General features: G+C 38.8%; 1 protein-coding gene across 1 annotated transcript in view; it reads right to left on the reverse strand.

Annotated features, from left to right (window-relative positions):
- The window catches only part of LOC129754636 (JNK-interacting protein 1), an 82,416-nt gene that overhangs the window by 9,587 nt on the left and 60,280 nt on the right, over positions 1–12,549 (reverse strand). The window contains exon 3 of the mRNA XM_055750800.1: positions 8,123–8,871. Coding sequence (XP_055606775.1) covers positions 8,123–8,871 — 749 coding nt within the window. The remainder of the gene's footprint in view (positions 1–8,122; positions 8,872–12,549) is intronic.

The following is a 12,549-nucleotide window of genomic DNA, read 5'->3' on the forward strand; positions in this document are numbered from 1 at the left end:
TTTGAAATACTCAACCATGTACTCTTGTATTGCCATTGGATCTTCTAACACTTCACTTTCTTCGTTTTCCACTTTTTCAATCGTCGTTTTCTTCCGTATTCTTTCTCCAAGCTGGAACGTTGAGAGTGGCTCTCCGGAAACGTAGGTTTCGTTTGCCCGCACAAATAGTGCAGTGAAACGACGCTGGTGTGCCAGCATCTCTGCCTTGATTCGGTTAATATTTTGGATCTCGTTGGGATGTTGGTAGTAGCGTTCATATGCTTCTTTCAGGTACATGTACAGCCGCTGCTGTTCGCAATGGAAACTTTCGAATGCTTCTCTGGATTTCCATTTGAAGAACGATTTTATTTTCCGTTTGGCACACAGAAGCCACCAGTCCATCCAAGATCGGTAGTTTTGCCGTTGTCGAGTCCAGAATTGCCACCTATTCCGGAAATCTTCGACACATTCTTCGGTTAAAAGATGAGGACGTAGGGACCAAAATCCTCTGCCGGGGGATGAATGAGGGAGCGGAATGCAAATTCGAGCTGTGACGGCCATGTGGTCAGAAAAACAGCAGACGTGCACATCAGCTGTTCTCAGCTGGTTCAGGAGGCCAGTGCTGACGTAAAAGCGATCGAGCCTGGATGTGGAGTTGTGTGCAATGTAGGTATGTCCTGGGATGCCGGGTCGTAGTGCTATCCACACATCATGTAGCTGAAGCTGTTGGATTGTCGCTTGTAATGCAGGGCTCATATTATATCCCGTGGCATCAGATTGTCTGATGACACAGTTAAAATCGCCCCCCAGGATTATGTTGGGGGTTCGATGTCGGAGATGGTAGGCGATAGTCTCGTTGAAAAACCTCTCCCTGTCATTTCGCATTGCTGTACCAGAGGGTGCATACACATTGCAAATTGTAGTGTTGTGTATTCTCACTGCGACCAATCTGCCATCAGTACTTTTCTCTGTGTGCGAATATCGAATGTGCTCTTTCAGTGCGATTGCCGTTCCTCTTCTGTTGTGGTCTACGTTTGCTATTACATTATAGCCTGGGATGGAAAGTTGCTCGCTGTAAACTTCTTGCAGAAAGACGATGTCAAGGGCCATAGTTCGGATGAATGTTCGAAGCGCGTTTAGTTTGGTAGTGTTGGTGATTGTGTTGATGTTTATGGTTCCGAAGTTGCAGCTGATCATAGCCATCACATGCAAATATCCTCCTCCTGGGTGGATACGTTACCGTCGACAGCTGTTTTCAACTTTTTACTTGGTTGATTTTGTTTCACTTTCTTCCTACTGCTGCTAGAAGAGTCTGAGGAAATCGATATATCGGATTCGTTTCCATCAGTTTTGGTGCGTGTGATGTCGTGGCTTCTTAGCTGGATCGTAGAGGTGGTGGCGGTGGAGGTGGTCGGTTTGGCGGGTGGTGGCATGAGTGGTTGCTGCGATTTCTTCGTAATATCGAGCTGCACTGGCTTATCCACGACAACGGACGGAGCCGTAGTTGGTTGTGTGTGTTGTTGTCGCTCTTGAACGCTTGTTTTGGCGCTCGGAGCCTGTACGGGACGTGGGTTAGCAGCGTGGGTTGGGTTTGGATGTGTGTTCATCTTGGTAACGTTTGCATACGTTTGGTCTGCAGCCAGTTTCTGGACAAGCAGTTTTTTGTTTTGTATACACGGAATACCCGTGTGTACAAATTCCCCGCAATGACCGCAGGTCTGCCGCTGGCCTTTGTAGATCAGAGCAGTTGTTTCTCCACCAATTGAAACATGTGATGGTATGTTTCTCAACACTACCATGCGAACCGAACGAATTCCTGTCGGCGTACCACCGAAAAACAGCTTTTCGTCCCACAATACATCTCGGATTGTGAGAACTTCACCGTAGGCTTGCAAGAAGTCAGCAACTTGCTGGTTGGTGATGGAGCGAGTAAGGTCTAACAGCCTCACTTCCACTGCTCCATCCTCCATTTCGATACGTACTTTGTACGATTTCCCGTTGTAAACAAGGGAGTGTTTGTCATCGTGATCTTGTACGACACGCTGAGCGAGTTCGAGGTCAGTGACCTCCACGTAAAAACAACCAAGGCGGCGGTTTGGTTGTATTAGTAGGACGTTTTCGCGCTTCAATCCAAGCTCATGAGCAATAAATTTATGCACTTCTTCGTGGGTAGGTGGCTTTGGAGCCAACGAAAAGTCTATACGAAATGTGTTCTCGCGGCGCCCCATCGCGAAAACACCATGCGCGGCGGCACTTGGTCCCCGACGGATTTCCGATAGAAAAATGTACTTTGAAAGTAGTCCGTGTTCGACTTCCGATAGCAACGATAGAAAAACCGACCGTCTAGCTCGGAAGTTGAGCGCTAACTGTGGCACTCAAACATTTCGATTTCAAAGTTTCTCCAATCTGAATTATATCTTATTCTGATTGACAGACTTGAATGGGGTTTAGCTCATTTTCAATTATCAAGATTTTTTTCGGACTGTCCCAAAATAAAATGATTATATCTTATTTTGATAAACGTACAACTTTTTCTGAAACACGGACATCGAAGTCGACGGCCCAAACCGTACGTTTATGAATTTCGCTCAACAGATTCTTAAAATTCAATCCAAGTTTCGGGAAACCAAAAATGGGGCATGGTTTTAGCAAATGATGTGGTCTATTGACATTCCACTAGAAAATTTTCTCGAAGCACTCATATCTTGATAAGTTATAATTTTGATAGGTTTTGTTCTGCCCAATATCAAACTATGCTATCTGAACGAGATATAATCTTGTAAGGAGCATATCTAAAATTAATATAATTTAGCTATGATCGCATGGATGTTTTGATATAATTTGAGATATTTTAACATCCTACGAGTATTGAATAAAAACTCATTTAAATAGGAAAAATATTAGTATCAAAATATCTCATCTTGATAAAATTTAGTTTTTCCCTCCTGATCGGCCCGATCAGGAGAGCATATCAAAATAATAACTCAAACGTATCTCACCAAGATATTTACATCTGATTCAGTTATAATTAAGTACTCTAAATTTTCGATTTTAATTTTCTCCAATCTGAATTATATCTTATTCTGATTGACAAACTTGAATGGGGTTGAGCTCAAATTCAATGATCACGATTTTTTTCAGATTGTCCTAAAATAAAATGATTATATCTTATTCTGATATACGTACAACGTTTTCTGAAACACGGACATCGAAGTCTACGGCTCAAACCTTACATTAACGAGTTTCGCTCAACAGATTCATAAAATTGAATCAAATTTTTGGGAAACCAAAAATGGGGCATGGTTTTATCAAATAATGTGGTTTATTGATCTTCCACTAGAAAATTTTCTCGAAGCACTCATATCTTGATAAGTAATAATTTTGATATAATTTGTTCTGTCCAATATCAAACTATGCTATCTGAACGAGATATAATCATGACAGGAGCATATCAAAAACTGATATAATTTAGCTATGATCGTATAGATTTTTTGATATAATTTGAGATATTTTAACATCCTACGAGTACTAAATTATAACTCATTTTGATAGAAAAAAATAGTATCAAAATATCTCATCTTGATATAATTTTGTTTTTCTCTCCTGATCGGGGGGTCAACAGATCCTTAAAATTGGATCCAATTTTTGGGAAACCAAAAATGGAACATGGTTTTAGCAAATAATATGGTTTATTGACATTCCACTAGAAATTTTTCTCGAAGCATTCATATCTCGATAAGTTATAATTTTGATAGGATTTGTTCTGCCTTATATCAAACTATGCTATCTGAACGAGATATAATCTTGAAAGGAGCATATCAAAAACTGATATAATTTAGCTATGATCGTATAGATTTTTTGATATAATTTGAGATATTTTAACATCCTACGAGTACTGAATTATAACTCATTTGGATAGAAAAATAATTCGTATCAAAATATCTCATCTTGATATAATTTTGTTTTTCCCTCCTGATCGGGCAACAGCCGGTCCCTGACTCTTGTAACCACGAATTCAGTGATGCACTTTGTCCAAATGTCTTCTTGCGAGGTTCAGATCCCAACGCGCCGTATGAAGTCATGAAACCTACGCATCCTACAGAAGCACTTCGCGATGCTTACAAGAGATCGCAGCAGCTGTCCGACGAATTGTGAAAGCGGTGAATTAGAGAATACGTGCCGTCAGTCCACCAACGGTCCAAGTGGTTCCTCGAAACAAATCCTCTATACATAAAGGGGATCTCGTACACGTGGTCGGAGGCAGTCCACGGAAAGCATGGGTTCGAGGAATCATCGAGGAGCCGATCGATTCTGGTGACGGAAGGGTTCGTCAAGCTTTGGTACGCACAACTGGTGGAGTTTTTCGACGTGGAACGGCGAATCTGACTGATTTCTGACAGAGCCCAGACGAGGGAGCGCCGCTCATCATGAAACCTTTGAGACTTGTGGTAACGCTGATCCAGTGGCTCCAGAGAGTGATTCCGAACCAGGTTTACGGGTGAAGGACCATTGAGCGTGTAAAAACTACGCGACTCGGCAGCACCGTCGGAAAGTGAGCCAAAATATATCCACAAGAACGGGATAAAACAGGGGGATGGCAACCTGGTTCTCCTTGCGAACAAGAATCTATTTCTTTTTTTTCGATCTATCGGGAGAGACGTTTATGGTGTTTTCCTTTCAAAGCAGTACGGAGTTGAAAAACTCAAAATTTCAACGAATGAGGAACTACATTGATTGTTGTGTTAGTGTGCAATCATTCATAATTCTCTAGGATTTGACATTTAGTCCGGTTCCTTGACGACGAAATGTCAGGTTTGTTATGGGCCCACAAAATCGTGAGCCCGTAATTATGATGGCTGTCAAATTCAATGACAAAGGATAGGGATGCCATCCCTCTGGGCTAAAACAAACAGGAAAAACTAGCAAAAATGCCGTGCGAAGTGAAGAAATGTTTATCTCTTTTAAGTCCCCGAAGTATATTTTCAATTCCGATTACTAGTACGTGATGTGGTCCGTCGGAGACCATCCTTCCATGAAGCCGGTCTGATGACTTCCCACGAATCTGCTTGCTTGAGGTGGCGGAGTAAGATTCAAGACAACACTTTGTAGTCGGCATTGAGGACAGTGATCGCTCGGTAGTTCTCACAGTCCAATATATCGCCTTTTTTTAGAAGATTTTCCACGTTTCGACGGGTGCTTATTTACACTACTGCCCCCAGCAACGCGTTGATTTTGTCCAGTGATCCAGCTGATGAGACTCGGCCGTGAGTTCCTTTTGATTCCCTATTATGGGAAAAAAGCGGAACGGACTCTAAAATGGGATTCGTACTTCGACCTCTGAGACCCCGAAGTCGCAAAGTACCCTGAGAAAATTCGTGGAAGGGGGAGTTAGTAGTTCGCTACAATACAAGCTAGGAATGGGGATAATTAAACGAGACCCAACCCTTTACCTGAACTGGAAAGTAAGGATTCTGATTGGATTTGCTGCCGATCTCCGCAGTGAAAGGAGCAACAAACAAATCAATCGCAAACAACGAACAAAGTGTGACCCCATTTCCGTTTACTCCAATCTTCACATCATCACAAATGTGGTGATTAACCAATTAAAATCAAGTTTTTATTGTATTTTATTCTGTGTGTTGTGTGATTTCTACATAGAACTGTTAGGCCTGACTTCTTATTTCCCTCATTCGACTTCTTTATGGCAATGCATTTGGTGAAGACGCTTGGTTTCTGCTGGATTGATCATGTCCGCTTCGAAAACTAATTTTCCATCTCAATTAGGATATTACCATCGCTTGGGTGATGAAATGGCTAAATTATTCGGCTCGCCAATCCGATTAATTCGGTAAATAGACCGTCGAAATAACGTGACAGAACAATTTTCAATTTTCAACGAAAACGGCTAGAATTGCTTAAAAACGAGCTGAAGCTGTATTCAAATGGCCACCACATTAGATTTGCGTATTCCAAAATTGAACGGACTATGCAGCAGTAGAGGGCTCTCAGGGAAACAAGATATGTGAACTCATTGGTCAGACGTATGATTGTTTTTATTTCGATTATAGTCGTTTTACCATCTTCAGGGCTTTCGTGACTTTATCAACGTTCCAGTTGGCGGACAAATATTGAAAAACTTATCCGGTACAAGTGTGTTCGATATTTACTCTTGGGCTCGAACTCGCAGACATCGGCTCAGTAAGCAACAGGCTTGCCAACTGAGCTATATCACAAGCCCGAGACGTAAATTTTCTAGCATTCGGTTAGTCTTTTCAAGTGTATCGCAATAGTGACTCCTGAATGTCATATGACTGTCCAAAACAACGCCAAGGTCCTTTGTTTCATTGACTCTCTGTAAAAGTTCGCCCCGGATATTATAGTCATACAAAGTGGAAGTTTCTTGCGTCTAAATGTTATGATACAACATTTCGAGACACTCAAGGCCAGTAAGTTGACAGCACACCAGTTCACAGCTGTATCAAGGAATCGTTGTTAAATTTGACAATCTGCTGAACTGTTTAAGGTCAGACATTTTTTTAAGTCGTTCACGTACAGGAGCGCTCCACATCCAGCATGTAGCAATTATATCCCATTGAAGAACAGCGTAAACAGTAGAGGGGCAAAATTACTACCCTGGGGTAGTAAGTCGAAATAATATCTGGAAATTCAAAAATTCTAATTTTAACAGCCAAACGTCGATTAGTTAAGTTGCTTTTGATCCATATGCATAGTCTCACAGATAATCCTAAACGTTGAAACTTTTCAATCAGAATTATGCGATTAGCTGAGTCAAATGCATCAGTGATGACGGTGTAGATTGCGTCAAATTGGCAATTGTGTGACGGCTGTGTTAATTTGATCTGTAGTTTTCGATTGAGTTGAAAATACACTGGAGAAATGCTTAGCAAAAGTATACATTTTTCTGCAAGTGATTTGGCAGTTCTGTCATTAGGATGCAGCACCGCAGGAAGACCAGATTCTTTCCGTTTGGTGTTGACAAATTTCCAATACTATTTTGGATTATGACGAAGTTCGCTCTGAGTGCGATCCGGCAATAGCATTGTCGATTGGAGCCGCGGTATTGTCTGGTAGCGTTGTTAAGTTGTATTTTAATGAATGGGCACCTGGAGTTACTAAATAGCTGTAGCAATTTCGAACGAAGCTGTTTCAACCGTTGCAGACGAACATTAGTCCTAGGAATAGTTTGTGGCTTGCAACTGACTCGGCATTTGTCCTCTTGGGTGGATGTTGGGTGAGCGTGCGTCCTGCGGCTGATGAGGAGGAATAGAAATTTGGCGGGTCGGGTTCTCCTCTCAACCACCTACCTCAAAAAGCACTTTTAGAACTGCACTACCCAGCACTACCCTATCTTGTTTTTGCCTCTGCCTATCGACTTTATAAAAAGAAGTCAGTTTAGATTGAGATATCTAGCCAAGAGATCACACTTTCAACTTAAACTTTTACTTATTTGAATTGAGCTTGACAAATTAATTAAATAAATAAGTCCTGTCACTTCAGGACAAAAATGAATTGGAAGCTTCTAATGTTCTCTGACTGTCCCGACCTAGCTTAACTTCGTAACCAAAACTCTCGATACGATCAAGTCTAATCGTGAAGTCAAACAAACAAATCCCGATGTGCGAATTCTCGAACAAGCTTCGTCTTCCCCTTCTAGAACCAAATTCTTGAAACCAGTCTTATTCCTTGCCAAAGGTCATTCACGTGGTACAAAAGGAATGTGGTCGGTGATCTAAAGGAGGACAGCATCTTAATCTTCATGTTCTGAACCAGAAATACGTTGATTTATTTTAATGATGACTTCAATGATTGTTTAGTTGGGGTGGAGCCTCAGCTGAAGTTAAAGTTCGTTTTGTTTATTATTTATGTTTCAAGATGAAGATTTTCAAGATTTTGAAAAATTTTTGTTAATCAATTAGATATATTTACGGGTACCTATCTGATTACATGTGCTAAACTTCATTAAACATACTTAATGGCCAAAATCTGGTAATTTACGTATTGGTTTTACATCTATTCAAATAATTATTACTGAATATTATAAATGTATCATGTACCAGTTACACCATCATTTAAAAAACCATAAACTAACTATAAATGGTAACAATTTTTCTTTGTTACTCACCCTCGATCGATCCACCATGCGTAGTCCCTGGTCCGAAATTTCCAGAATGCAGGCCGTAGCCCGCGGCGACTCATTTCCTTCCCCGACAATTTTCCGCACCGCCTGACAAACGACTCCAGTGCCCTTGTGAACCATCGTTTCGACCGATCCCAAATACCCCAGAAGGTATCGTTCCCGCTTCATCTCCACCGTCGAAGGATCGAAGTCATTATAATCCAGATCCACCGCGTAGGCCGACGGAAATATCCCCTGCCTTCCGGTACGAAGATTAACACCCTCGCACCACAAATCTTCGGCCTCCTTCTGCACGTACAGCGGGTCCCCGATTTCGATGTCGATCTCGTCGTGATGTCGTGGGTTGAACTTGTGCAGACCTCGATGGGTGGCTTCGAGCATCTCCAGCTGGCTGAAGGGAACTCCTCCATAAGGTGGCGGAAATGGGGAAGTAACCGGGGAGCTGGCCTGCACCGGTGGGGACATGCTCTTGTAGTCATTCGGTGAGTGGGCGGTGCTGTGGCCACTGTCCACATCCCCTAGGCTCTGGAGCCGCTCCGAATCGGGACTGGAGTCTTCATCCAGCAGGTAGCTGCACTTGAGAGCGAGAAGGGAATTCTGCTTCAGGAAAGCCGTGTACTGAGGATTATTTGGGGTGTGATGTTGACCGTGGTGGAAATTGGTGGGTTTTCGGGTGGCGTTCAGCTCGTCGGCTAGCGTTGTTTGGCCCGAGGAGAGGAGATGCAACACGGAAGCTGGAAAGATAGGTGTTCATTAGTTGAGGTGCTACTTGATAATGTTGATTTGTTTTTATTATTTCAATTATTTTTCTAAGTTTCACAAGTATTTTAAAGCAATTTAATGGTTAAATATATGTGGTTCGATACTGATTTCAATTTCAAAAAGTACTTTTTTTCGATACGATTTTTAACGTAGAATTTTGTCTTACGGCAACACTGAATATAGGGGTTTAAATTGAAATTCGCTAACGGGTCTCGCATCACCAAAATAGTTTCTATAACGGACATCTCTTTTGAAGAACATTATGAATGGGTTATGTGTTGGTACACCAATGCTTATAAAGCGCAAATACAAAACCCAGCAAAAACACCCGAGCGAAAAAAAACGTCGAGCATCGACCAAAACTGCATTACATACGAATCTATAAAAAGGCAACGATTGCGCCAGCCCGGTTTCATTCCGGTTTTGGGCCTTCTCCCGTGCGTTACATTGTTACATTGAAGTTACATTAAAGCGCGGCGATAAACAAAATTCCTATTGAAGAGTATATATTCAAGGTTGTAAAATTTCATGATGTTAATAAATTTTATCGTTACAAACAGAAACACTACTTTTACGAGGGTAGAGATGCTATTTCAAGGGCATCGAAGGAATAATAAATAATGTTTGCGTAATCTTTTGAAAAATGAAAGTTAGAACTAAAACAAGTGTTCCAGTTCAGAAGAAACTGGATTTACCACAACTTTTTAAAACACGTCCAGTTTATACCTGTCAGTTGTTAAATATCAGTTTAACCATTTTAAAACATCTTTCTAAAGAACATACATTTACAAATTGATTTTTATCAAAATGTGATAGGAATTTTGTTATCATATTTCTGTCTCAAGTGAAAAAGATTGTTTCTTGACTTTTTTCTTGACGTATTTTGAGATTAATGTTTGGTTTATGTTACTGGATAAACAACGAAAATTCTTTTGAGCTCATGTTTGACCACACCTGGGATACGAAGATTTTTCTGGTCTGATGAGTCTCACATCGTGTTCGGGAAATTGAAGACATGCAATTTATAGAATTGTATTTCCTACAGTAATTAACTTTTAAATCTGTTAAAAAGTGGATGCAAAATGTTTGCATTTTCATCATGGACAAAAAGATGTAAATATTGAAATTCCAAAGCAAAACTCTTTATTAGAACAACCTGACTTAATTTGCTTTCCATAAAATTATTTTAATTTGCCTAGGCATCACAGCAAACCTAAATATAAATTATTAAAATCTGAAAAGTTGTTTGATTTTTATAATATTCAAATATTCGTTTTAAGATGAAATTCTTACGCAGCCATGTAGAGTATTATTATTATTGAAAAAAATAAATCCTTCTTCTTCCAATAATTCGTTAAGTAAGGAAACAGATTTATTACATTTGAAAATTAGAAAAAAGTTTTTAACAAACAAATAAACTATTCCAATGATTACGCCTGGCATCCCAGCTTTGGCATCCGGCTGAAGTCAAATAATGTAAAAAGCATTTAGGGGAGCTGGGTATAAAATGCGCAGTCGGGACAAGATGCGCCACCATCAGTAATTCACTAAACAAACATTGTTCAACATTTCTGAAAATGCCAGTTCGTTCTATTTACACTTTTATGCATTTCTAAACATTTGCGGACCTTCTAAGTTTTCTATATTGCGTAAATTTGACGAAATACGAAAACAAATTTTTTTTGGAGCTTTTCTTGCAAATTTTCAATTTTTCTCGTAAGGAATTACGGCATCTAAAAGCAAAAAAAAAACACCTATCATCTGTTCCAATGATGAACATTGGTCTTGACAATCATCACACAACGAAAAAATTCTTTATTAAATTATTTTTTCGGTTAATTGAATCTGTTTTTAATAAACATGTCTAGGCAGGGCAAAACGTGCCTTGTCCGTTTATCTTTAGGCATGTTTTGTGTTTGTTCAAATTTATATGCAGTTTTCATCACAACAATTTTATGGATATTTATATGTTGAATTGGAAAACATAACTTGAATATAAAGGAATATATTTAAAATTCCTATATATAATATAGATTTAATTAATTATTCACAAGAATGTCAGTAAATCTGGCAGCACTGCGCGTAGCAATACATTTTACAATCTGTGAAGTAGAAAAGAAGTGTTTTTACCTCGCAAACACTTTCGGAGGCCCTTGAATTAATAAACACTTATTATTCGTTAAACGGCGCGTTTGGGTACACACATATGCGCACTTTGCCCCAAACAAAATGGAAATCATACTTTTGAAAGCCTTTCAAAATTTAACTATGAAAACGTTAATAATTGGTAAAGGTGTTCCTGTTTGTATATTTCTGGTGAAGAACAGTCCCCTTTTCAAAACTATTGTCGAATTTACTGGATTGCATTCTTCATTTATGACTAATGAAAGATTTTTCTTAACGTGGGCGTCTTACCCCTACATATCAACCAAAAAGAATATAATGACGAAATAACACAATTTTCCCTCTAAAATGAAATCAGTACAGTGTTTTGTTGTTCCTACGCAAATGGTTATGCTTTTTTATTTTACTTTAAAAAACTTTTATTTTTTTTAACTTTATGATTGCATTTGAATGAATATTTTTTGTATAGAATGAAAGCCGCTTTTTGTTCACGTTGGCACACAAATCTTTTGCAAATGTTAACTCAACTGGCGTGATGTTTAATATTTTCTATTGGAAATTTCTGATGTAGAAAACGAGGCCGTTGCACCAAAAAGTAGGATATGCTTGTTACCAACGTATCAAGTGTTCGATAAATTCACTTATCAGCGCGCTTTTAAAAGATTTATAGAAATCTTCATGGAAGAAGAATACGACTAAAAAACTAATGTGCAGTTGAATATCAAGATAGACCAGCTATTTGTTTCTTCAGTTGGGAGTAATTGACAAACCGCTTTTATTGGTAAGCAGCCAAATGCATCAAAACTCAATTCTTCTTAAGTAAACATAATTAATTATTGGTGTATTTTTAAACGGCTGTGGTCAATATGAAATAGGAAGATTTGTTTTGGAGATTGTTACCTCCTATGGTGGTTCCAGTTCTTTTTCAAGGTCTTCTAGTGACTATTCCTATTAAAAATTTGATTGAGCTGCTTGACCACTCGAGTGGTTTATTTATATGATGAAGAAAAAAATTTAAATCACGTATATTTATATGGAAAACATTTTTTTTCTAAAATTTAAAATACATCATATGAAAGCTTATGTTAAAAGCTATCATTTGAATTATTCAAAACTTTTACACACTGAACTGATCTTTGATAAAAATGAGTAAATAATTATTTTTATCAAAAATCAAAAACTTTAAAGCCTTGCCAAAAAAAATATCCCCGCATTTCCCCGTACTCGTTTCACTATCCAGACCTAGTTAATGAAAGTGATTTCAGGCACCTTAAAGCACCGTTTTTTTAGTTATAGTCAAATAAAGCTGAAAATATCATACAAATGGGTAATTTTTACCCATTAATGAGTATGAATTTAAAAAAAAAATATGTTGTTTTGTCAAAAAAATGTTTCTCATGATTGATCAATTATTTCACATATTTTTTTTTTTGAGTTTCATAAAATGTCTTGATGATACTTTAGCTATTTTAATAGCTGTTTATATAAATTTTTTGAATAACTTTATTTTTAGTTAGTTAAAATAG

This window comes from Uranotaenia lowii, chromosome 3, assembly GCF_029784155.1.
Source record: "Uranotaenia lowii strain MFRU-FL chromosome 3, ASM2978415v1, whole genome shotgun sequence".
In the NCBI taxonomy this organism is placed as follows: domain Eukaryota; kingdom Metazoa; phylum Arthropoda; class Insecta; order Diptera; family Culicidae; genus Uranotaenia; species Uranotaenia lowii.